Source organism: Lolium rigidum, chromosome 1 (genome assembly GCF_022539505.1).
Source record: "Lolium rigidum isolate FL_2022 chromosome 1, APGP_CSIRO_Lrig_0.1, whole genome shotgun sequence".
NCBI lineage: Eukaryota > Viridiplantae > Streptophyta > Magnoliopsida > Poales > Poaceae > Lolium > Lolium rigidum.
The window spans coordinates 263,093,083-263,120,101 of NC_061508.1; the positions used below are offsets into that span (position 1 = coordinate 263,093,083).

Genomic DNA, 27,019 nt, shown 5'->3' on the forward strand with positions numbered 1-27,019 from the left:
TCATACGTTGCAATCAAACAAACAATGATGCAAACATAATCGCCTATGATTGGAGTGAGCATTGCATTTGTCTGTGTTTCCCTTTCCGTGCATTGTTAGCGTCACACTAATCAAAGAGGCCCTAAGCACAAATGCATCCACCAATTTGGGAAAATCATTAAATCCATACATGGTGGCGCGCATGTTCATACAGGAACAGCTGACTCAGGTCGTCTCTGATCCTGGAGGTCAAGTCATGCCAGCATCACCTGTAGCTTGTACAGTTGTACTCATGTGTCCATGGAGTTTGCTTGGAATTCCCTACCATGATCGTACAGAAAACAGGTAGAGTCCACCAGAAGCCCGAGGTGCTGCCCAACTTCCCAGAGACGATCATGCAAACTCAGCTACAGGCAGATCCTTGCCCATTTCAGGATGGCAGGAAAAAGATACAACAAGAGAGTGTTGGGCACGCCTTCCATGGTAATTCCTTGAACCAAATACAAGAACTAACATTGGTGCTGTGTGTCCAGCTATCAACTCAAGAACTTACAATGGTGGTATGTTCCAGCTATCAACTCAAGAACTTACACAGGTGCTGTGCGTCCAGACATCAATACAGTTCTATCTACACTCCAATGACTATTGTACAATGTACATACATCCTATCAGGGAAAAAACGATCCAGATGGAAACCTCTGGACAATATACAGCTCATGATCATCATCTGTCATGGGTCATGTTTGGTAGAGACCACAAAAGATGAACGCATGAATCAGGCGCTGTGCATTCTTAGTCTGTTCACCATCCCCGCATACAATAACTGTTGTGTTTGTATCTCCAGGTTTTGCATCGTGAACTGTAATTACAGCGCCAGACATCTGAAACGTGAGCAACACTGTGAGACTTATGACCAAATACTCCGTAAAGGGTTACAGTGACAAATCTTGATAGATTTATCTAGAACTTAGATAGCCAGACACAACCAAGATAGAAGGGTTATTTGGAATGAGTTAACATGAGCTAAAAAAACTGAAAAGTGATATGAACGGACTGTGTTTTGGCATCAGGACAAAACGATGAACCAACAAGGCCTTTTCACTAGAGACGAGAATAAGTTAGAACAAGATATCCTTGTGCTCTTGATGAGCACAAGGTAGCAAGGGACAAGTATTGGTTATTCTGACGTTAGGTAAACAAAAAAGAGTGTTAAGTACCTTTTTTTATCTCGGCAAGGTCACTGCCATTGGTGCCACAAATATAACCTATGTACTTGCAAGGGACAACAATTTCAGTTGTTGTACTTGTTGGTGCAGCCACTTGATTTTCACTGCTGATGAATACATGTCAGAACAATGGTACACTATTCTTTAGAAAAGGATTCTCTCAGCTTTTTTTTTTTTTTGAATAACAACAGGAGAACTGTTATATTCATCGCAATAGAGGAGAAGGTCAAGACGACCGGTTGACCCAGTTTATGAGGAAAACCGAGCCCAAAAACCGTACAAAAGGACCCCATTTTTGAGGGAAAAAGGGTCGAAAAACCGCACAAACAACAGAGCCTCGTCGCCCACACGACACAAAGCCACCATTGCACAAAACAAAGACATCCGTGCCCGGAGCCGCCACTCCGGCTTCCCCTGCTCGGTTTCGAGCCGTAACGCCGCACGGACTAGACACCTCGTAGCCCAAGCTACACTAGACGACCATCCGCAGACCACAAACGTCGCGCCAAGAGATCCGGGGCCGCCGCCCCGACATGCCAGCCAGACCGACCATCCGATCGCGCCGACCGAGCCGACGGACTCGCTACCCACGTAGCACGAGCACGCCACCCTTGCCTTGTTAGACCACAGCCACACCCCATGCGCCTGTAGTTGCAAGGCCGTTCGAGGCCGCCGCCTCGACGCACCATCCACCGTCTAGAGCCGCCGCCCCGGCGTCCACCATCCTCGGCCGCAAGGCAACCATGCTTAGTTGATGCAAACCTACCACACAAGTGTCGAGGTCTCCAAAGGCGGCGCCTTCAAGAAGGTAGCGGCATAACTGTCGCCGTCGCCCGCTCACGAGGAGCTCAGGTTTTCACCAGGAGGACACTAGACACCCGCGACAGCAGGAGATGAAGCTCACGAAGACGCCTTCAAGAAGGAGTACGGCTCCCGTGGGCACCGTCGTCATCGGCACCTACTCAGGATAGGTGCAAAGCTTTCGCCTGGCATGCCATCTCCGCCATCGAGCTCGCTTGAAGCTCGGGTTGAAGGAGCGCAACCACTAGAGCATGTGACCTTGCCGCCGACCACCAGACGCCCACACCCTACGCAGCAGCCAAAACCAGCACCACACTCTTCTGCAAACAACTGCCGGAGCACCAGAACGGGACGGGAGCCGTCAAAGGTCTGGTCCCCAGCCGCCGCGCCGTCGAGGAGCCGCGCCATGGGCCCGCAAGGCCCAGATCGGCCGGCCGCAGCGACCCCGACACCTCCACCGCGGCAGGGATGAGGGATCCCTGGCCGCCAGCGCGCTTGCGCGACAACGCGCAGAACCGGAGCAGGGCCTCGCGCCACCACGCAAGGTCCATGGCCCGCGCGGCCCAGATCCGGGCCCGCGCCGCCAGGCGCAGGAAGAACGCGGCGCGCCTGCCGACCCCGTCGCCCAGCCCGAAGCCCCCGCCACCACGCCGACGCCCGCCTGAGGCCGCGCACCACCACCGCAGGCCGCAGCCGCCGCATCCCGAGTTTGCTCCCCCGGTGCTTTTAAGGATGAGAAAAGCTACATATTTAGTTATGTATGGCTTCAACACTAGAACTCCCCACATGGATGGTCCTAGTAAGTATTTCATACAAAAAAAATTCTAAATGACAAATCCTAATTTCATAGCCAGACTGTAATTATTTAAATCCAAAAAGAATGATGAAACCTGAATCAAACAGTTGGCATTTAACTTACCTCGCCACTGGTCCCTTTTGGAAATTTACAGCTGGTACCATGTCAGGCATGCTTCTTGCAGCGTCAGTCGGCGGTGCCTGCACATGGCAAGGGACTTGATTCTTAGTCATTCAACCACAGTGCCTAAATCAGCAATGTGATGTGCATACAAATGATATCGTTTTAAACAAAATGAGATGGCAGGTCATCCTTAATTGCACCCTTTAGTTGGGCCTATCTGACAGTGGAAGTTCTTAATAGAGCCATTTGTGCATAGTATGCTACCCACAGCATGCTAAAGAATTTATGTTTAATGTCAAACAACAATTGCAATATACTAACCTCAGGACCCCAGGTTCTCTGTGAGGGTTGCTCAACATAAGGACGAGGACCTCCTTGTTCGCCACCATACGAGTAGGGCCCAGCACCCATATGTTCCATTGGATGCGAGGGAGGTGGTCCAGGTGGTCGATGATCTACCATGTCAAAAGGACCCATAGGAGGATGAGTTCTGAAAGGATGCATAGGATAGGGAGGCATGCCTCCAGTATGATGTGGTGGAGCTGGTTGATGAGATGTGTTCCCGGCAGGTGGATATGGAGGCATGCCTCCACTAGGATGTGGCTTCGGGGGAATGATGACATCTCTAATCCTTCCAGTGATTTGAAGCAATGCATCCTGAATGGACTGGAAGCTACTGGTGACCTGCAACAAGAGCTCTAGAAGTTACAGTCTGACTTGGATCTACTCAGCAATCCTCCATAAAGTGATCTCATACTCTCTCTTCAGGATGATGATATATTAATTTGTCTACTATGATACCAAAATAGGTGATAACATAAGTATGCCTAACAAGAAAGAACTGCCAAATGGAGCACTTGGGGCATGAAATAGGAAGTAGTTACAAAATTAACATGAAAGAGTTACAACATGGCTGTACATGGACAAAAAAAAAATTGAACTTATACAAGAGAAAATTATCTCTGTACTTCCATGCACCCTGGGGTAACTACAAAAAGGTCACATAGATAGAGAAAACTGTGATGTACACAACACCAAAAATCATCATACATAAGTACAGAAAGTCAAAAATCTGAAGTTGGTTGATCAGTAGAGCTAGAACATACCTGAACCAGCTCATCATTTCTTTGTGCGCATCTTGGAATTTGTTCATTCCCAAATATTCGGATGCTGGCTCCTGTTACTTTCCTCATCTCTGCAATAATGTATCCACCTTTGCCAAGTAGGCAACCAATATGCTGTGATGGAACAAGAAGCCTAGCAGGTACACCAGAACTTTTATCCATAGACACCTCCGAGATTCTAGAATACACCCGAAGTAATGCGTCCTGAGATGGGGAATGCATCATTTCAGAATTCTGCACAAAAAACATAGCATCCATCAAACAACTTTCCAGCAACAATACAAAGACAATATAAATCCCCATTTTCTTGTCAATATTTGTAGATAGAACGAGCATTCAACTTGCTTCACATTATGATGATATGCAAGTATTCACCGACATGCAGATCCATGACATAAATGGACAGAAAAAGAAGTTAAATGGACAGAAAAAGAAGTTCATCACGGGAGAACTAGGAAATTTAATCAATTGGAACTTAAGAGGAAAATGAGCAATTATTTGCTTCACACTATGATGATACGCAAGTATTCACCGGCATGCAGATGAGCAGATCCATGACATAAATAGACAGAAAAAGAAGTTCACCACGGGAGAACTAGGAAGTTTAATCAATTACTAGAACGGAAGAAGAAAATGCGCAATTATTTGTAAGTTTAAAGCCACACCACACGTGCAGATATCACAATTACACGTTCGTCTGTCAGGATCCCGGTGGATCGCTGCTCGAAGAGGATCACAAGAAGAGGGATTTGAGGGAAATCGATCGATAAATTGGATAAATTGCAGGAATTTAATCTTAGATAAATGCAGGAAAATAAAGATAAAATTAGGGTTCATATTTCTTGATTGATTGCAAGGGGATACAAGGGTAGGCTTATATAGACCTAACCAACTACAAGATCACACCATATGTGTGATAGTATCTCTAGCCTCACTTTCATGAAGAAGAGGATGACACTAGGAGAGTTGGGGCAATTTTCGTTGGTTTATTTCACACACATCTCACACAATGCCATGCCAGACTGAGGGCACGGGGTTACAGATTTATAGCTGCTAGCCAGCCAGAATATGCTAGTCTAAAAGATGCTAACTACCCGTCCTTGATGCCCCTAAAAGCAGTCAAAGATCAGGGGATGCTATCCTATCCTAACAGCCTAACGGACAGTCCTTCACAAAGGACCATGTGTGCTGCAGTCCTATCCTAACAGCCTAACGGACGAGTCCTTCACAAAGGACCATGTGTGCTGCAGTAGCTCCACAAAGACCAGACTACAATGACTTATTCATCATTCTCCCCTAAGTCTTGTACGCCGTCTTGCGGGAGCGCCTGAGCCATCCCGATCCGGGAGCAAAGCTCGAGGAACTTGACCCTCCCAAGAGGCTTGGTGAGCAGATCTGCGAGCTGATCCGTGGTGTTGACGTAGCTTGCATGGATGCTCCCTTCCTCCAAGCAGTCTCGGATGAAGTGGTACCTCAACCGAATGTGCTTGCTCCGTTCATGAAAAACGGGGTTCTTTGCCGAGGCCGGAGCGGACTTGCTGTCCACCAAGAGCCGCACCGGTCTAGTGTCTCGACCAAGGAGATCACCAAGCGGTCGAGCGAGCCGTAGCGCACCGAGTGCAAGCGGTGGAGGCTGCTATGTACTCAGCCTCACAGCTGGACATGGCCACCACCTGCCGCTTGATCGATCGCCGACTCACGAGGCACTTGCCGAGGAAGACGAGGATCCCGCTCGTGCTCTTGCCGGTGTCGATGTCGCCGGCGTGGTCGCCGTCGCCGTACCCGACGAAGTGCGCCGCCCCGAGACACCTAGGGTAGTGGAGGCCATGGTCGAGAGTCCCCGCAATGTAGCGGATGATCCTCTTCACAGCTCGCAGGTGCTCCGTCGTCGGTCGCTCCATGAAGCGACTAACGTAGCCGACGGAGAAGGCCAAGTCCGGCCGTGTGTGGGCGAGGTAGCGAAGGCTCCCCACAAGACGCCGGTATTGTGTGGCGTCCACTTCCTCCGTCGTGCTATCGCGGCTCAATTTCAGCCGCTCCTCCATTGGAGTGAGGGCTGGGTTGCATCCAGTGAGCCCAGCTAGCTCAACGATGCGCTTGGCGTAGGCGGTCTGCCGAAGCGTGATCCCGGAGTGGTCCTGGTGCACCTCGATCCCCAGATAGAAGGAGAGGAGCCCCAGATCACTCATCTGGAAGGTGGCCTTCATCTCTTCCTTGAACGCTGCCACCTCTCGCATCCTTGATGCCGGTGATCACCAAGTCGTCGACATAGACGCCCACCAACGAGGTGTTTCGTCCACTCCCCGTCGGTAGACGGCCGCCTCGTGCGGGCTTTGCTCGAAGCCCATTGCCTTCGCCGTGGAATCCAACTTGGCATTCCACGCCCGTGGTGCCCGCCGCAGCCATAGAGAGCCTTGCGCGAGCGGAGTACCTTGCCCTCCCGGCCGGGAATCGCAAATCCCGGCGGCTGCCGCACGTAGACCTCCTCCTTCAAGTCGCCATTGAGGAAGGCAGACTTGACATCCATGTGATGGACGCGCCGGCCCTCCCGGGCAGCGAGCGCAAGGAGGAGTCGCACGGACTCCATCCGTGCCACGGGAGCGAAGGCATCGTCGAAGTCGACCCCTCCCGTTGCAAGAAGCCTCGTGCCACCGGGCGAGCCTTGTGCTTGACGATGGCGCCGGCTTCATCCCTCTTCGGCCTTGAACACCCATTTGAGGGTGATCGCGCGGTGACCACGAGGAGGTCGGCAAGCCGCCGGTGCGGTTCTTCTCGACCGCATCCATCTCCAACCGCATGGCAGCGCGCCATGCTCTGCGTCTCTCTCGGCCTCCGCAGAGGACCGAGGCTCGCCGTCGTCACGCGCAAGCCGCAGCTCGCGCCTCCGGGTCGCGTGGCACTCGTCCCGGCACCGGCCGGTCGCCGAGAAGGTTCTCCATCGTACGGTACCGCAGCGGCTCGCCGCCATGATACGCGTCGATGCGCTCCCCATCGTGAGAGAGCGGGGAAGCGAACTCCACCGGCCGTGCTCAACATGAGCCGGTGTAGACGTGCCCGGAGGAGTGACCGCCGCGTCCGGAGTACGTGGTGACGCCGGGCCGTGGTGGTGTAGCAACCACCGGGGTCGATGGAGACTTGGGGACCGAGGTAGGCGAGCTTGTTGAGGAAGAGCTGCCTACTCCCCCGGCTGCCTCGAAGTGGACGTACTCGACAATGAAGTCGTCATACGTCGGAGTCGAGCTGTCCTCCACCGCCTTGCCCCATGCCCACCCTCGCCCTTCGTTGAACACGACGTCGCGCGACGTGCGCACACGCTGTGTCTTGGGGTCGAGGATGCGGTAGGCCTTCGAGCCCTCCGAGTAGCCAATGAACACTCCCGAGTGCTCCCGTCGTCGAGCTTGCCGATGTGGCTGAGCTCCTTGGCGAATGCGAGGGCAGCCAAAGACCCGCAGGTGCGAGACTCGCCGGCTTTCGCCCATGCCAGTGCCTCGTACGGCGTCCCGCCGTCAAGCGCCTTAGTAGGCGAGCGGTTGAGGATGTAGACGGCCGTCGGCACCGCCTCTCCCCGAAGACAGCCGGCATCTCTCTCCGCTTGAGGAGGGCCCGAGCCATCCCCACAACCGTCCGGTTGCGCCCGCTCGACGACGCCGTTCGCCGCCGCGGCCGTAAGGCGCGGAGTAGCGGCGCCGGATGCCTTCTCGGCGCAGCGACGACGCGACCCGGCCGATGTGAATTCGCCGCCGTTATCGGCACGCGACGACGCGCAGCCTTGCGGCCGCACTCCGCCTCCGCGACGAACTCCGCGAGCGCCCGATGGCGTCCGCCGCCTCTCCCTTGCCGCCGAGGAGCACCACCCACATGTAGCGGGAGAGGTCGTCGACGAGCAGCGAGGAAGTAGCGTCGTCCTCCCGGTGTGGCCGGTGTCACCGGGCCACACAAGTCCCCGTGCACGAGCTCGAGCTTCTCCTTGGCTGCGAAGCTCGCCTCGCCGGGAAAGGGAGTCGTCTCGCTTCGTCACAACGCGGACGTCGCAGGACCGCTCCACATGGTCAAGGCACGGCATGCCTCGCACCATCTCCATGGTGCCGAGCCGCTTCGGGGCCTCGAAGTGAAGGTGCCCGAAGCGCTCGTGCCATCGCCACGCCTCGTCCTCCCGACGAGCAGCGAGACGAGAGGGGTTGTGCCACCCGCACATCAAGAACATAGAGGCGATTTGTGCCTCCGGTTACCTTGGCAAGCGAGTGACGGTGGCGATCCCATATGCGCGGAACTCCGCTCTCGATCGGCACGCGGGAGCCGTTCTCATCCGGCTGTCCCGGGCCGATGATGGAGTTCCTCGGTGCGGGGATGTAGTAGACACCGGTGAGCGGCCGGTGCTCTCCGGCTTTGGCGGCGAAGATGACGGAACCGACGCCCTTGATCTCCACGGCGGAGGCATCCCCAAACCTGACGGAGCCTCGCACGTCGGAGTCGAGCTCGGCGAAGAACTCCCGTCGGCCGGTCATGTGGTGGGTGGCGCCGGTGTCGAGGCACCACCCGCCGGCCTTGTCGTTGCGGGAGCAATCGCCGAGAAGGGCGTGTGCTTTCGGCTCGTCAAGGTGGAGGAGAGTGGTACGGTGGAGAGCGGCCGCCGGTCGGTGCCGCCGGGAGACGGCTCGATGCGGCATGCGCCATGAACGGAGCCGGCTCCTCCTCCCCGCCCCGTGCGACGTGGGCTTGGCCACGTCGTGGGTCGTCGGCACTCGTTGGCCCGGTGACCAAGCTTGCCGCGGCTTGTGGCGGGCGTCGTCCTTTGCCGGCTTGGGCTTGCCGGCGCGCGCCTCGCCGGCATCACCTTGCGCCTTGGCATGGCCATCCTTCCGCGCCTTGCGTGGCTTGCCGCGCTTGCGGCCGCTCGTCGAGGAAGAAGGCTCCCCTTCTTCCTCGTCACCGTGGCCGGCATCCCACCGCTCCCGAGTGAGGAGCGGCTTCCCGCCGGTGGTGATGGGCCCCGACGAAGACCGTGGCTCGTCGGTGTCGACGACCTTGAGGCGACCTATCGCCTCCTCGATCGTCATGGTGGAGAGGTCCGGCGAGGGACTCGATCGAGCGAGCCATCTCGCTTGTACTTCTCGGGGACGCGGCGAAAGAGCTTCTCGACGGCTCTCTCCTCGTCGTAGGCGTCATCGCCGAGCCGCACCATCTTCTGCGGTAGAGTGTTAAGACGGAGAGCAAAGTCATCAACGTCCTCACCCGGCTTGAAGGCCGGGTTCTCCCACTCCTTGCGAAGTGCTCGCAGGTGTGGACTTGCGAGCACGGTCGGCTGCCGATGCGTGCCGCGGCGATGGCGTCCCAAGCCTCCTTGGCGATCCGCTTGTGGGAGAGCGAGAACCGCATCTCGGCCGGGACTGCGGCGATGAGGGCGTCCGGCGCCCGTCGATCCTCATGATGGTCGACGTCGCCGTCGTGGACTCGCCTCCCACATGTGCCGCACTCGGAGCCCGATCTTCATGATCGCGGCCCACTCGACGTAGTTGGTTTTGGTGAGGGTAGGCCACCCAACACCGGGACCAACATCCCCGACCACCGTCCGGACCCCGTAGAGGCCGCGGTCTTGGTCATCCCGGCCCGCCACCGCCGTGCGCGCCTCCTCCGGGAGCGCCATCCCGAGGTGCGCGGGCGTGCTCGGCTGCCCACTGCGCCGCTGCCGCTGCGCCGCCCGTGGCGCCGCTGCGTCGGCGCCGCCATCGGCAGAACGGAGCCGTTGGCGCCGCCGCGCAGCGACCTCGACCTCCGCCGCCGCCGCACGTGCCGCCTCCGCCGCCTCGCCGCTTCTACCTCCGCTCCGGCTGCCGCCGGCTCCGCCGCCGCCGGCCTCGATGCCCTTGCTTTCGCCGCAGCCGGCCGCCGCGGCCACTCGTTCACGCTCCTCCGCCGCGGCGCGATCGGCCTCCTGCCGACGCCGCGTGCTCGGAGGTAGCCGTGTGCCGAGAGTGGCCGTCGGACATGGCTCGCCGCCGTGGCCGAGCGCCGCTTCCGACGAGCCGCTGCTCGACAACCCGGACGGAGGAAGTAACCGAGGGCGGTTGAGGCTGCTACTGGTTGGGGCTGCTCCCTTCCTGTGAAGGGGAGGAGCGAGGAGATGCTCGTGCTGCAAGACAACCTTGCTCGATACCACTTGATAGTATCTCTAGCCTCACTTTCATGAAGAAGAGGATGACACTAGGAAAGTTGGGGCAATTTTCGTTGGTTTATTTCACACACATCTCACACAATGCCATGCCGGACCGAGGGCACGGGGTTACGGATTTATAGCTGCTAGCCAGCCGAATATGCTAGTCTAAAAGATGCTAACTACCCGTCCTTGATGCCCCTAAAAGCAGTCAAAGATCGGGGGATGCTATCCTATCCTAACAGCCTAACAGACAGTCCTTCACAAAGGACCATGTGTGCTGCAGTCCTATCCTAACAGCCTAACAGACAGTCCTTCACAAAGGACCATGTGTGCTGCAGTAGCTCCACAAAGACCAGACTACAATGACTTATTCATCAATGTGGAATACCGATAGTACCCTTACACCCACAAACCCACTACTCCATATCCATACTAGTCCCTGACATTACTCCCCCCTCAAGACCATTGCTCAGCAATGGACAAGTTTCTTCAGAAACTTTTATCATTAACAACTATCTTTCAGGATTCATTCACCATATTAGGGAGGTAAAAATGTAATGAAGATAATATCCATTTCACATATCTGAAGATAGTTCTGTGAAGATAGCAGCTTCTTTGCATTGTAATTCTTCTGGACACCTTGCTGATGTAGAAGCTCCCATTGTTCATGAAGGAAGATCAAGATGTATGGATATTCAGACAAGAAGATGCCATTATATGTCATACTAGTCCAGCCCTTAATCTGAATAAGCTCTGTTATGTTCAGCCAGTTGCATGGAAAAAGGAGTGATTCAATACCAGGATCCCAAATATGAGAGGTGTTGCTCGTTGGTAGTTGAATTTTTAAGACTTTGTACAAAACTGCTGCATCTCTTCCTTCTTGAGATATTTTTCCAGAACACAAGATCACTATCACACACACACTAGTGGCAGTTGACATACAGATTGCACAGAGAATAGCTTCTGTCCAACTGAACATGCAAGAGTAGCAGGCAAACTGCAGAACTGTTTCTGAATGTGGGCAGTCCAAAACAATTGCCAAGCAACAATAGTGTACCTGGAGGAAAACAGCCGAAGTATTGTACCAGGAAAGAGACTGAGACCAGAATTGTGCCCAGAAATGCCTTAAGTCCATTAGAGTTGGCACTGCAGTTTTGCTTGACACCTTATCCATTGAGAACTCCCACAAAAATGCATACCGTGGCTTCCAAGACAAAATGTGCCCATATGAGAAAATAATGCCCTTTTTCATTGATGAATCAAGAATATGATGAGCTCCAAATATTATATGTCCATCCAGAGTTGTATTACGCCAGAGAGCTGATATAGCCCAATTTCCAAGACTGAGAGTACCTCTTTGCCACGATGGGTTGGCTTCAGGAGAGAAACGATTACCCTGTATAGTCTGTATAGCTGAGAGCTGCTTACTGATGCAGCTCAAGAAGTTGAAATGAGTGTGTACAGATAAGTTCTCAGCCTTCTGTACTTCCAACAGAATAACCGGCGGTAATGAAGCAGCGATACCATACATATCGGGAGGTTTAGCTGGTGGTTTATTTAGCATAACCTCCTCAAAGACTCGAATCACAACGGACCGATGTTCAGATTGGGACCATAGATCAGTCGTACCAAGGAAGTAAAAATCACCTGCACTGCTGACTAGTTTCCCAACATGTTCATTGCCAATTGGGTTGTTGCTGCTGTCATCATTCTGAGGGGTCATTAGAAATGTTGAAGCTCCTGGATCCCATTCTTTTCTTCTCTCATGAATAGCTAATACATTTGACTGAGGTTCACCCAGCTGTTGTACATGTACTGATGCCTTCTCAACACTGTGTTGCTGCTGCACATCAATGTGGTAACTCAGATAAGCAATTGTTTGTTCAGTTTCTGGTGCCTTGACAACACACTTGAGAAGCTGTTCACTGTCTTGTTGCTCTTCTTCATATGAATGCTGCTCAGGAGTGCTAGTGAATACATGATCAAACTCATTTGAGCGGCCATCTGACTTGTCATCATAGACACCGAACACCTGAACGGACCCAATTGAGCAACTATCTGACTCGTCATCAGAGATAGCGAACACCGGCTCAGGAACAGCTCGCTCTAAGGGGTAATCTGCCGGCAGAGTAAAGTAGCTGCGCTCGGTTCCATCTGCTAGGAATACACTTTGGCGATTAAGATTATGGAAACCATATGGTTGTGGCCTTCCATCCAGATTCTGCTCACTGAAATTGGTGCTTTCACCATGTACTGAACTCTGAATTGGATTTGGATGCCCATATGTGTAGCTCTCATAACCAGACCGTGGTGTTGGCGTTTCATCAAGTACCTGCGGGGCAACGTAGGAAGGAGTTGCTGGCACAGTTGAATCACTTGTCGGTGTAGGGAAAGCAAAAGATGCACCAACAGAGTTCACAGTCGAGCTTGCTGCTGCACCAATATCAGAGAACCTCAAGGCACTAGTTGCTGGCGTTGTAGATTGTGCGAACACCAATGTCGGGGATGGTTCAGTAGCCAGTACCTTGGTGGTTTGCATGCCCAGAGCCAAGGTGAGCTGTGAGGCCATCGATGTGAGCTTCACGAGCCCATCTTGGATAGTTTCAAAGGAATTCCGCTCACGTGCTTGCTGTTGATCGAGACGAGCCTGTAGGTTGAGCAGCGCGCGGTGCCGTCGGCGGCGGATGGCGTTCTTGGCTGGAACTCGCTCGTCTGCTGCCGCTTGAACTGTTGCCTCATCATCCCTCAAGAGGTCGTGGTTGGGGCTGGCATTGAGCATGGAGAGGGTTCTGGGACCCGTGTGGTTGTGGACGAATTTCTCGTCTGAGATGGACGTGTAGTTGTTGGAGGCGGCCTTGGTGGATGAGAGGTCGCCGTTTTGCTGCGCCCCGGGATCAAGTGCTGGGCTTGGGGCGGACGCAACCGAGGGGTGGGCGCTGCTGCCACTTTTCTCGCTCTGGGGAGCGCAATCGTGACGCACGGTCGCGCAGCCGTCCTCCTTCATCTCGCCGATCTGGCCCTTGAACTCGGGATTTGCGGGGTGGTGGACGCTGCTACTCTGGTTGATCTGGTAAACCGGGCCGCCGCGCGGGATGGAGGGGGCGTGGCTCTCGGGCACACACAGTGGTGTGACGGAGTGGATGGCGGTGGTGGAGGGGGTCGGGTCTGGAGCAGGCGGTGGCCAATTTGGCAAAATAGGGAAGAAGTTGGACGCGGGTGCTGAGAAGGAAGCGGCGTAGGGGTAGGGGTAGGCGGAAGGAGCAACGTAGAATGGGGAATGGGAGGTGAAGTAACAGCCAGGAGGAGGGTAGGCGGCGGCGGAGGGAAAGCTGTAGGGGGCGCACGGTGGTGGTCCGAAGCCAAACGGGGTCGGGGGAAAAACGGCGGTGGGCGCGTACGAAGGTGCAGTGGTAGGGGAGAAGAAAGGGGAGGACGAGGCCGCCATTGATGCGCGAATCCAGAGCCGATTTGGGCAAGGGAGGGTGGGTACTGCGAATCGGATCGCAAGAAGGGGAGAAGATGAAGAAGCCGCTGGGGAGAATTTTTGGACGGAGAATCGCTCGCTCTGATACCACTTTGTCAGGATCCCGGTGGATCGCTGCTCGAAGAGGATCACAAGAAGAGGGATTTGAGGGAAATCGATCGATAAATTGGATAAATTGCAGGAATTTAATCTTAGATAAATGCAGGAAAATAAAGATAAAATTAGGGTTCATATTTCTTGATTGATTACAAGGGGATACAAGGGTAGGCTTATCACCCTATATAAAGGCTGAACAGTTTCATGCGCTGAGAGAGCTCAGGGCACTGTAGATATCACATTTTTCACTTTCCTAGCGACGTGGCCCATTCCTAGCCATATACATGCATGGGTTTGGGGTGGGCTTTTCTAGACCCTGAAAAGCCTAGCTATAGCCCTGTAAAACTCGGTTTGACTGGCTCTCCTGGCCTAATTTGACTCTCTTCTACACCCATGTGGTCTGGTTGGCCACCGGGTACTTCCGGTTGCCCCCTTTCACTTTCCCCTTCCAGGACCACCCAATCTTCTCTAAAAAAATCATCCCCCTCCTTTCAATGCAAGTGTTTCTCTCTCCAATCAATGTAGGCTGCACTTTTCCTCTTTTGTGTACCAGACTTCAAACTTGCCCGTAGCTGCCTGAAATAGTACATGATTTAAAAAAATTAGTAACTTGCCCCTTGCAAAGTAAAACGAAAATAAATAATATCAGTTTAGGAAGGTTTTGGTTAGGCCAATAATATTTTGACGTTTTTTGCAAATGAAACTAAAAATAAATAATATCAATTTAAAAAGGTTGTGCTCATGGTAATAATATTTTTATGAAGTAAACTATTTATTTAAACTCACATCTCATTATATCCTAACCTTACACATGACCAAAATTTTGTTATAAAGATGAAGCTAACATCATAAGGAGGCGAGTTTCGGAATATCCATGCTACGGTTCTAGGTACTCAAATAGCCACCAACATGTGCATCATGAACCCTGCATCAAATAGCCAGTAACCAGATCATACACCAACCAGCTTGATACAACTCAGTTTTCTAGAATATATGTGAGTGTTTATGTGGTGCTGATGTAATCATCTTTAAATGCTAGGCTTAAGTTTACTAAAAAAAATGAAAACTTAACTGAGAATTATGTGCCTAGGTGATTTGGTAAGCTAACTGGACTCACATGAGGGATAATTCTTAGAGCATTCCACATTCAAATGTGTTAATCTTACTTTAAATCTTCAAGAAAAGAGGGATTACAGGACATATCTTTTGTGTGGGATGCCACTAGAGCAATCTATGTCAAGGAGCTTCATACGACTCAGTTTTCTAGAATGTGTATGTGTATTTATGTTGTGCTCATGTGATTATCTTTTGATGTTAGGCTTAAGTTTATTTCGAAAATGACAACTTAGCTCAGAAAGCATTTGCCTAGGTGGTTCATTCTGCTAACTGGAGTCAAAGGAGAGATAATTTCCAAAGCATTCCCATCTTCAAGAAAAGAGGGATTGGACCTATTTTTTGTGCGGGATGCCACGTCAAAGTAAAATGGAATACCGTTTATCCCAAATATAGATTTTCTTACGTGCCTCTTGCATGAAAATGGAGATGAAATTTAGCTACATTGTAAAAAAGGCAAATAATAACTCAGCATAAAAAATTATGCTGTTTTCCAACAAATATCTATTATTTCTTTTTCCATGATCATTTGTGCCAATGTTGTACAAAAACAATCACAGCAAAAGAAGAATGCACACACTGACAGTCCATGCTCTAATGAGCGAAATATATCTACATATGAACAAGACATCCTCTATCAATAAGCATACATGCTCCAACCAATTTTAAAAGATGCCTCTACTATAAACTGCTGAAACACTAACGGATGTAGAACAACCAACCATGGAAAAAGTTACTTATGAGTGAAGACGGCATCCTAATCAATGGAAAATGGTCATGGATAGATGCTATGTGTCAAATAGATACTTCTGGCTCTGTTGTAAGACAAGATTAGCTATATCATTATTTCTAGACCAAAATTTTAGATAAAACAAGATCATTTCTCATGATTTTAGGAAGATATGGATGCAATATCCGTCCTAATTGCTACAGCCATATTCATGCATACTATTCAATAATAAAAACTTTGTTATAAAGATGAAGCTAACATCATAAGGAGGCGAGTTTCGGAATATCCATGCTACGGTTCTAGGTACTCAAATAGCCACCAACATGTGCATCATGAACCCTGCATCAAATAGCCAATAACCAGATCATACACCAACCAGCTTGATACAACTCAGTTTTCTAGAATATATGTGAGTGTTTATGTGGTGCTGATGTAATCATCTTTAAATGCTAGGCTTAAGTTTACTAAAAAAAAATGAAAACTTAACTGAGAATTATGTGCCTAGGTGATTTGGTAAGCTAACTGGACTCACATGAGGGATAATTCTTAGAGCATTCCACATTCAAATGTGTTAATCTTACTTTAAATCTTCAAGAAAAGAGGGATTACAGGACATATCTTTTGTGTGGGATGCCACTAGAGCAATCTATGTCAAAGAGCTTCATACGACTCAGTTTTCTAGAATGTGTATGTGTATTTATGTTGTGCTCATGTGATTATCTTTTGATGTTAGGCTTAAGTTTATTTCGAAAATGACAACTTAGCTCAGAAAGCATTTGCCTAGGTGGTTCATTCTGCTAACTGGAGTCAAAGGAGAGATAATTTCCAAAGCATTCCCATCTTCAAGAAAAGAGGGATTGGACCTATTTTTTGTGCGGGATGCCACGTCAAAGTAAAATGGAATACCGTTTATCCCAAATATAGATTTTCTTACGTGCCTCTTGCATGAAAATGGAGATGAAATTTAGCTACATTGTAAAAAAGGCAAATAATAACTCAGCATAAGAAATTATGCTGTTTTCCAACAAATATCTATTATTTCTTTTTCCATGATCATTTGTGCCAATGTTGTACAAAAACAATCACAGCAAAAGAAGAATGCACACACTGACAGTCCATGCTCTAATGAGCGAAATATATCTACATATGAACAAGACATCCTCTATCAATAAGCATACATGCTCCAACCAATTTTAAAAGATGCCTCTACTATAAACTGCTGAAACACTAACGGATGTAGAACAACCAACCATGGAAAAAGTTACTTATGAGTGAAGACGGCATCCTAATCAATGGAAAATGGTCATGGATAGATGCTATGTGTCAAATAGATACTTCTGGCTCTGTTGTAAGACAAGATTAGCTATATCATTATTTCTAGACCAAAATTTTAGATAAAACAAGATCATTTCTCATGATTTTAGGAAGATATGGATGCAATATCCGTCCTAATTGCTACAGCCATATTCATGCATACTATTCAATAATAAAAACAAAAAAGGCCAAACCAATTCAAGTCATACCTCACTTTTAGTGAGGATGCTGGGGCAACGAAAAATGTTCACGCCTTGGGCACCTAGACTCCGATGGATGCCATTGGACGAGCCAGAGCGCGGATCACCCCTGTCTGGTTGTGCTACCTGCCGTACGCTTAACTGCGGGTGGGCACACCGTACTACCTGCACACACCAGCAAACACGATTTTAATAATGGTAACCTTTTGATTCAGTAGCAACACTAATTTTCTTGACCAAGCTCACCATCATAGACTATAATTTCCCAGTATATAATTAAATAATGAATCAGTTAGGCTGATGTTGTAAAATCCTAGCATTTAACTTTGATGACAAAAAATAAGATACTGGACAATGAAAATTCAATAGGTACATGCATTAGTACTATTTGGAAGACATCAATAGTATTTGGAAGTTGGCAGCCACTGAACGTACATGTTAACGAAGTTGCAGAAGTTTTCTACATTCTGAAGAGAGAAAAAACAAGTGATGCAAAATAGGATAGCCTGCTCTATGTACTGCAGCTCCACTTGCATGCGGGAGAGTCAACGTGGAGATAATTGCTAAAAAGTTCCCAGAATAGAAAATCTAAGAGTGCAAATATCTGCTTAACAAGTTCAGCTCTCCAGCATAGTTCAGAGTGTTTATGTGGATTTACAAGTTGTAAAAGATTAAACAAAGATATTGCCGAATCAAAGGAGAATACATTTAGAGCAGCAATGCCATCTCTAATGACAGACGCTGCTACACAATCGTCATTGCAAACATGTGGAGGTGGGCAGGTACAAAAAGATGGCAACGTACCTGAAAATTGTGCTCGCCGATGAGTAAATAGATATGGGTGGACTTGGCCAATGTTGCTGCTTGCACTCACTGCATATGAGAGTGAGGAAGCGTGATGGGCACCACTAGCCCATCGTCCATATACCATACGGCATGTGTCAGCGCCATCGCCGTCGCTGGAGCGGCTCCACCATCTGGCCCTTCGACCTCCATATCCGCGCCACATCTAGCCCTCCTCGACAGAGCAGCTGTTGCACTGCCAGTGCGCCTGGCGACTGGCAAACGTAGATAGGGTTAGCGACGTCGGCGCGCACGGACGGAATCCCCAAGGAGACGATGGTGGATATGCAGAGGAAGCAAAAGAAAACTTCGGACGCCCGGCTGCGGCGCTAGAGAGTGAAAGGGGGAGCTGGAATCGAGCAGATGGGCAGCCGGCAAAAGGGGATCGACGGAGAGGGGAAAGAGGTTCGTCAGATGCAACTGGTTGTTTTTTCTTTTAACTTTTTTCCTTTTCCCCGACAGAAAGATGAAACGGGGAGTTACAATGGTCAATGGAAGGTCCGATCTAGCCGATATGGGCTCATTTGGCCAAGTATGCAAGGCCCAATCTCACCTCAGAATAACGGAAAATCCACTAATAACCTGAATATGACCTGTAAATTTACCCTCTTTTTTACTCACCTATTTGAAATCTCGATTAGCTACATCTGTAAGACAAATTTCTTAGAAATAAACCCACATTAAATTTATCCCTATGAAACGAAAACATAATTATAGTTGAAAGAAAATTACAAGTCCAATCTCATTTGAGGTTTTTTTTGAGGTATCAATCTCATTTGAGGTTATTGTCACGCATTCATGCCATTCTTAACCTGATGGCTACCTGGCCAGCTGGGTGTGTGTACTTGCTTGCATGTACAAGGACGCACATGTAAATTTTCATTGACAAACAAATTTGGTGTGTTAAAAGCATGGTGCTTTTTAAAATTGATTTGAAAGTTCATTTCTCAGGGGCGCACCGTATGTATTTTGTACATGGAATTTGCAGGAGCATAAAATACACAATCATACATACTCCCTCTTTTGCAAAATAAATTACTCTCTACAATCCGTATTGAGGGTCACTGATTTATTGTGGATCGGAGAGTTAATATGGATCGGAGAAGGTACTACCTATATTTTCTATTAAATTCAAGCTTTTATGAAACTTGACCAAGTGTATCAAAAAAAAATAAACATCTAGATATTATAATCAACATCGTTTAATCCATCATAAATGTATTTTCATATTGTATGTATTTATTTGGTATTATAGATGTAGATCCTACATTTTCATCACACGGGCGCGGCGTGTCGCCGCGCCAAAGCCTCCTAGTATAGACCTAACCAACTACAAGATCACAGCCTCTAGCCTCTCCGCCCATTCCTTGGGAGCTGATGCCGGCCGCGGAAGTTCCTTTGGCAAGCGCCTATGCAGACAGTTGGTCCGCCAACATCGTCCATGAGGAAGGCGAGGGGAGTCAGCTGCAGCCTCTCAACCATCACCAGCCGCTCTGAGTTGATGCCCTGGAGCACCTTCTTCGGCGAACACTCCGCCGAGCACGTGCCAACGCCGCAGGCCATTCAAGCTTGGAATGGGGCCTGGCTGAACGGGCCAGAGGCCCCCTTCGACTGGGAAGCTGCGGCGACCGAAGCTGGGATCCAACAAGGCCAGAAGGCGCTTGGAGAGCGCCTCTTTGGACCGGGCAACGCACAGACGCTGCCGGAAGGCGGCGAAGGGGCGGCAACAGTGATACAAGTAGAGAAGACGGTGTATGAGGTGGAAGATTTCAGCTCCCTCATCCACCACAATGCGACGGGCTGGCAACTACAAGACATCTTTGCGACGCCTCCACTACGACAGCCTTCACCACCGGCATCATCCGATGACATTGACGATGAGCAGCTCTTTCATGTCACAGCCAAGTCCAATGCCCTGCAAGCGCTGCGAGACGCTAACCTCCTAGCACAAAACCAGCTCGATGAAGTAACAACCAAGGTGGCTGACCTCCAGGTTGATTCCAAGACTTCGTTCTCACTAGGCTCATGGGCAAGATCTCCCCCTCCCTGCTCGGTCTTCCTCCAGCCGGAGCAGCCCTCAAGAAGAAGCTCGCCTCCAAGAAGCTTTTCCCCTCCACCTCCTCGTCTAGGAGGAGTGAAAGGCCGGCCACCAAAGCCTCCACCATGACGCTCGCTCGCAAAGCCCAGGCAAGCGCCTGCAAGCAGCTTGGTCTGATCAGCCGCGAAGAGGACTTCAGCGAAGACGTCCTGCAGCAGTACTTGCAGCTCTTCCAGCAGCCTCTGTCCGAGCAGCACGTCCAGGGCCTGGCGGACCTTGCTGAGGTCTCCAGCAGGCCTGCTTTCCGTCTTCCTGAAGGAGATCTGTGCGCCCTGCTCAAGGAAGCGCCTTACGCGGACTGATCAAGTCCGCCCGCTCTGTCGTTCCGTCCCTGATGTATCACAACATCTGCATCTGCATGTACCATGCCGCTGCCTGTAGCTGGCATGGCTGTCCGTTTTTTCTCGCAAACGCCGTAGTCATCATGTGTGTCGCCGACGAAGATGTTCTCGTGCCTTTACCGTAGCCGGCACAGGCCCTACGTCAAGCTTGTTGTGCTCCGGCACACATATTGGTCGACCTTAAGTCTCCATGTTATCAAACCTTAACCTCGCTTAGTCGGAATGTGAGAGGTCTCAACGATCGTGCAAGGCGATCAGTCGTTCGAGACCTTGTCGTTAATTCAAAGTGTTCCATCCTTTGCATCCAAGAGTCCAAGCTGGCTCTTTTTGATGATGACATTAGAGTAGATATTGTTGGGCAGACGCTGGACGGCTCAGCTGCCCTCCCGGCCGATGGGACAAGAGGTGGTGTGATAATGCTTTGGCGTACTGACCTTCTTACCGCTACATCAGTCAGTGTGGCAACCTTCTCCATCACGGTCAAATTCTGCAACCCAGTAAACAACCTTTCCTGGACCCTAACCACAGTTTACGGCCCCTCCGATGATGAGGGCAAACGTGCTTTCCTCGATGAACTGATCTCTATCCACTCAAATGTAACTGGGCCTTGGGTATTCGTTGGTGATTTCAACCTCATCCTTCATGACCAAGACAAGAACAAACCGCGGGTAAATAGGAGTTGGATGAGAAGATTCAGGGATGCCCTGGACCGGAGTTACCTCAAAGAAATCAAATTAGTGGGTCGACGCTTCACTTGGAGCAACGAGCAAGATGATCCTACCTTAGTCAGACTTGACCGTGCTTTCTGTAACTCTGATTGGGAGGATTTGTTCCCAGCTGCTAAATTGCTGCCCCAATCCTCTTCGATGTCTGACCACTGTCCGCTTCTGCTCGTCCAAGACCTGGGTCACTCGCTGCCCACCAAGGTTTCGTTTTGAGAGCTACTGGCCGTTGCTTCAAGGCTATAGTGAGGTGGTGCAATCCTCCTGGGATGAACCTTGCTCTCTCACCAATAGCTTTGCAATCCTGGACTGCAAGCTCAAACGACTTGCTAAGCACCTAAAAGTTTGGGCCAAGAACTATGTGGGGGACATTAAAAAACAACTTCTGCTGGGCCAAGAGATCATCCTTAGGCTTGACTCTGCTCAAGAAACAAGACAACTTTCGGTTAGGGAGAGGGAGCTCCGGACGACGCTGAAATCCAGAGTGGTCGGTCTCTCCGTGCTCAACAGGATCAAAGCCAGGCAACGGGCAAGGATACAGTGGTTAAGATTGGGGGATGCAAATACCAAGTTCTTTCATTTGAGAGCGGCAAAGAGGAAAATAAAGAACAAAATTCACGCGATCCAATCTGAGGAGGGGATTGCAACCTCGCCTGTTGAGATTGAAGAAACCATCTTCAGGCACATGAGAAACATCATTGGCTCGAGCGTGCCGTGTTCACAACGCTTCGATTGGCAAAAGCTGAATCTGCCCAAGCCAGATCTGTCTGATATGGATGCTCCTTTCACTGAAGAGGAGGTCCGCAAAGCTATCTTTGATTCGGCCGCTGACAAAGCACCTGGGCCAGACGGTTTCTCCATTGGCTTCTTCAGAACAGCATGGAGCTTCATCAAGCATGACCTCATGTCTGCGGTCAACAAATTTTTTGATCTTAACGACCCATCCTTCCACTGCCTCAACTCCGCCCTCTTTGTTATGCTTCCAAAGAATGATCAACCGACCCTTGTGACACACTATAGGCCGATTAGCCTCATACACTCCTTCGCTAAGCTGATATCCAAGATACTGTCAAGTCGTTTACAGCCGCACCTTGATGAGCTTATCTCTCCGTGTCAAAGCGCCTTCATCACAGGACGAAGCATCCAGGACAACTTCCTTTATGTCCAAAACCCGGCAAAGCACCTCCATAAAAGCAAGACCCCTGCTTCTGCTCCTCAAGCTTGACATTGCCAAAGCTTTTGACACCGTCTCTTGGCAGTATCTTCTCGGATATGCTGCGCGCCGGGGGTTCCCACCAAGGTTTCGAGACTGGATTGCCCTGCTCTTCAGATCAGCATCTTCACAAGTTCTCATCAATGGTGTACCAGGCAGGAAAATTGCCCACGGCAGGGGTTTAAGGCAAGGAGACTCCCTTTCACCTTTCCTCTTCGACCTGGCCATGGAACCACTTCACCGACTGCTTGAGATCGCCACTGATGACGGCTTGCTCTCCAAGATAAAGGGGAAACAGTGCTCTTTCAGGGCCTCCTTATGCGGATGATGTGGCACTGTTCATCAACCCCACTCAGGCGGACATTCTAGGGACTCGCACAGTGCTGGAAGCTTTTGGGGGTGCGACTGGTTTAATCACCAATCTAACCAAAAGCTCAGTCACCCCTATTCGCTGCAACAACATCGATCTCCATGTCCTACTCAATGGCATGGATGTACCGGTGGTGCAATTCCCTTGCATCTACCTTGGTATGCCGCTCTCCATCAAGAAGTTGACCAAGTCTGACTGGCAGATGCTTCTGGACAAAGTGGACCGCTACCTTGCTACTTGGAAAGCAAGGTGAATGAGTAAAGCCGGACGTTTGGAGATGCTCAACTCTGTCCTTACTTCTCTAGCCGTATACTTGATGACAATCAATGACATGCCACCTTGGGTGCGAACAGAATTCGACAGACGTAGAAGAGCTTGGCTGCGGGTCGGGGAAGCTACTTGTAGTGGCGGCAAATGCAGAGTTAACTGGCGACAGGTTTGCAGGCCAAAAGCTTTGGGTGGGCTTGGGGTTCACTGCATTAAAGCCTTCGGTACCGCCTTGAGGTTACGTTGGTTATGGCACAAATGGAAGAACCCATCACGGCCTTGGGCGCACATGCCCATTCACGCAAGCAAAAACGAGAGGGAGCTTTTTTCTGCCGCAACTAAAATCACCATTGGGAATGGAAAAACTGCCACCTTCTGGACGGATAGATGGCTCAAAGACCAAGCACCTTGCTCCATCGCACCTGACATCTTCAAGATCTCCGTCCGAAAAAACAGAACCGTTCATGAAGCATTACAAAACAACAAATGGCTGCAGGACCTGCGTTTTCAACTCTCCATTGACCATCTTCCGCAGCTTCTTTGCCTTGCTGAGCTTCTAGAGGAGGTAACTTTATCTGATGAATCAGATGACATCTCTTGGCGGTTTGATACGAAGGGATCCTATACTGCTGGATCCGCATACAAGATTCAGTTCCTAGGGTCGACAAACACAAACTTCAAAAAGGTCGTTTGGTCGGGCTGGGCACCAGCTAGGTGCAAATTCTTCATTTGGACTCTAATGCTAAACAAAGTGCTAACCGCGGATGCTCTCGCTGCGACGGCATTGGGAGAATGAGTACTTCTGCCCACTTTGCCGCAGAAATTTGGAAACCCCAACTCACCTTTTCACCGAGTGCACCTATACCATCGAGATTTGGACAATAATGGCGGCACGTCTAAATTTGAATGCTATTCAACCATGCAAATGGATAGGCAAAGACATGACAATACAAGAGTGGTTCACAACCATTGTGGGTAAACATCCCAAAAGCGAAAGAAAGGAGATTTTCCCTGCAGCAAACTTGATCTGTTGGGAACTTTGGAAGGAATGAAATAGAAGAATCTTCGACAAAAAAGAGCAGGATGTGGCCGGATTGATTGGCAAGATTATGGACGAGGCCAGGGCATGGAAGCAAGCCGGAGCTCCAATCCCTCTTGTTGACCAGGCCAGTGGAGCCCCTTTTGATCCGGGTTAAGGTGTTTCGCCCGTTTGTTTTCTCCTTTTTTCTCTTCTCTTCGCTTTTGGCTCTTCGTACCCGTGCTGTTCGGGCCGGGTCACCCTTTTGTATGCTTTGCCTTCTATTGCAATGAAAACAGCAGCTCTCCTGCTGACATTCAAAAAAAAAAAAAAAAAAAAAAACTACAAGATCACACCATATGTGGAATACCGATAGTACCCTTACACCCACAAACCCACTACTCCATATCCATACTAGTCCCTGACATCGTCTGTATCAGGAACAGCGTCTATAACCTTGACAGAAGCACCAGTTTCACTCTGTAATGCACGGATAGTGGCACCACCTTTTCCAATTATGCTGCCCACCATTTCATTTAAACATATCATTCTGAACATTACCTCTTGTTCAACAAAGAATCTAGGACCAGGGGCAGCAACATTGCTTGGAAAATTCCTTGCATGATAATCAGGTATATGTGGTGGTAAATAGCTTCTTTGAGAATGAGGATCCAAACCAGGTGGACATCCACTGCCTGGAGGCCCAAATGTTCTTCCAGCCGGAAAACTCATTGTATCTGGCCTAGGATTATCTTGGAGGCAGGTTGAAACTAATAAAAGTGCTTTCCTTGCTGCAGAAAAGCTCCCACTTATCTAACGGGAAAATATTATCATGTTAGAACATTGTGAATTAAAAAGATAAAATATCCAAATAAAGATTTAACATGCCAATATAGCAACTTGCTTGGGAAAAAGGCTTTGATGTTGTTGAAAGGCTTAACATGCCAATATAACAACATTTCCTGAGCACTGCAAAACTACAAAAGGCATCAACTAATGAAATATAACAGGTATAGCTGGTTAATATCCAAGCAATATTACGTGCACACAAATATTCTAATAACTGCATGATTGTAATTGCATAATTAATGGATGAAAAAACTCTGCTTGTGTAATGGTTCATGATTACAGAGGTGGGACTCAATCATAAACTTGGTGTCTCTGCAACAAGAACAACCAAAATATTATATTGTTTTTGTGTGTCAACAATGCACCATCAATAAGGCGATGTTTTTCATAAATCATATGAACAGGCTCACTTTATGTGCCTAACTAATGAATTAAATTAGAGCCAAGTACAAACCGGGCAAGATTAGCTCATCTGAACTCATTTTCTTATATGGGATATGTATTTGAGGTACAACTATACAAGAGAAACATGACCCTTAACATAACCATTAACCAGCCATAGCTGATGAAGACAATCCCAAACTTATCCTGCTATGTATTGTCAAAATTATCATGCTAACACGGTGCCGTCATTTGCATGATACTCCGTATCATATTTCAGTTTATAGCATAAGATCTTCACAATTCTGCATTAGTATTTGACCAAAACCACTCAGGCACACAAGCACATTCCCATTAATGTTCTTATCCTATGCTTTCAGCCCATCACCCAGAGAAAATCTGTCTTTATTTCAAAATTGACTTCTAATTCAGCATCCTCATCGTTCCACGTCATATCCAAAACTACAACCATTACGTCACTATAAGATCGCAAAAACTGTTTAGGAATCATTTGGGTTCACAGTAGAAGACCATTGCATGCATGGCTATTCATGGAGAAGAAGGGCGGTATTCTTGGTCTGGATCTCCTCTAGGCTATCGAGGTTAGCGAGGAAACCACACCAGGGCATGTTATTTGGGTCCAAGAAATGTGGCTAATCAGCAGTAGGCCATCCATGGCCAGAGGGTGGTGGTGTTCAAAGTTCAAACAGCAGCATCAGTTCATGGCTTCATCCTGCATGGTCCGTTTTGGGATGGGAAGGCAGTTGTTTGAGTCAGGCGGTTGTTTCCTGATGTAGCGGGGAGACATAGACTCTGTAATGTGAGAGACACAGAGTCTCGGGGCATTCTTCAACACTCGATGGGTAATGCTGCGGATAACAAGGTTTACTTTCAATCTTTAGGAAATTATTACTTCACATCTTTATATGCCCAATTGAGTGACTCCAATCACTCGCCCAAACACATATTTTGTTAGAAATTAAGTAATGTATGTATCTACAGATGCACTCGGAGTTGTAAATGACAATCCTAATTTCATCATTTTCTTATACTAAATTCAATGGTACAATATAAGTGAGCATCCTGTAATCTCACTGCATGCTTACTAAGTTTAGCTATACAATTCAAGCATTCCCAGCACGACACTAGTTGATGGATTATACGCTACTAAGGGACATTCAGTGGCAAAGACGCTAGTTTTGTGGATTATTATGCTGCCAAGTAACAGTCAGACTCATTTTTTTTGGATCCGAAAAGGTGGAGAGGGAGTTGAGATGCGTACATGGATGAGCTCGTCCCCCTGCAAGGCGCAAGGCGGCAGCTGCTCCCTGTTCCGGAACACCCTGATCTGGGCGCCGCTCTCCTGCCGCATCCGCTCCACCGTCTTGCCTCCCTTCCCCAGCCACGCACCCCACTCGGCCCCCGGACGCCAGCATCCGGCAGCCCACCACGCCGGCGACCTCCTTCTCTTTCTCCTCCCCCGATTCGTCGACCCCCGCCACCCGCTCCCAGACCCTCACGGCCGCGGCTGGCGCATCCGTCCCGGACACGAAGAGCACGGCCTCGTCCCCCACGGGGGTACTCCACGTGGAGGTCCCGCGCGGGCCGGAGGGCGGCGGCGCGGCTGGAGGGGCAGAGTAGGCGCAGCGTGGTGCTGGGGCGATTGGGCGGAGGGGATGGGTTCGAGGAGGCGGCGGGGGTTGTGGGCGTCGCCGCGCTGCCGCCGGTGGCGGCGGGGCCGGAGTTGGGGGAGATTGGACGGTTGAGCTAAAACCCT

The 27,019-nt window shown here is 49.8% G+C and overlaps 2 protein-coding genes and 1 long non-coding RNA gene across 4 annotated transcripts; all 3 read right to left on the bottom strand.

Moving 5' to 3' along the window:
* Positions 1-444: 444 nt before the first annotated feature.
* LOC124693287 (bile salt-activated lipase-like) lies at positions 445-3,606 on the bottom strand. 2 transcript variants are annotated; one of them, XM_047226772.1, is made up of 4 exons: positions 3,247-3,606; positions 2,926-3,002; positions 1,200-1,309; positions 445-862 (listed from the first exon to the last, which is right to left on the bottom strand). In XM_047226772.1, exons 1-4 carry the CDS (start codon positions 3,508-3,510, stop codon positions 717-719), a joined length of 597 nt encoding a protein of 198 aa, XP_047082728.1. In that variant the 5' UTR covers positions 3,511-3,606; the 3' UTR covers positions 445-716. The 2 variants fall into 2 exon arrangements, with proteins under 2 accessions (XP_047082728.1, XP_047082722.1); XM_047226766.1 differs by having other exon boundaries at positions 1,200-1,312.
* A 10,358-nt stretch (positions 3,607-13,964) lies between these two features.
* LOC124693303 lies at positions 13,965-18,351 on the bottom strand. Its single transcript, XR_006999966.1, has 3 exons — positions 17,945-18,351; positions 17,150-17,305; positions 13,965-14,359 (listed from the first exon to the last, which is right to left on the bottom strand). It is a non-coding gene; the product is annotated as an uncharacterized LOC124693303 (long non-coding RNA).
* A 6,075-nt stretch (positions 18,352-24,426) lies between these two features.
* LOC124658284 lies at positions 24,427-26,630 on the bottom strand. The gene is made up of 2 exons (XM_047196658.1): positions 26,525-26,630; positions 24,427-24,825 (listed from the first exon to the last, which is right to left on the bottom strand). The coding sequence occupies exons 1-2, from the start codon at positions 26,612-26,614 to the stop codon at positions 24,427-24,429; spliced, it is 489 nt and encodes a 162-aa protein (XP_047052614.1). The 5' UTR covers positions 26,615-26,630.
* Positions 26,631-27,019: the final 389 nt, after the last annotated feature.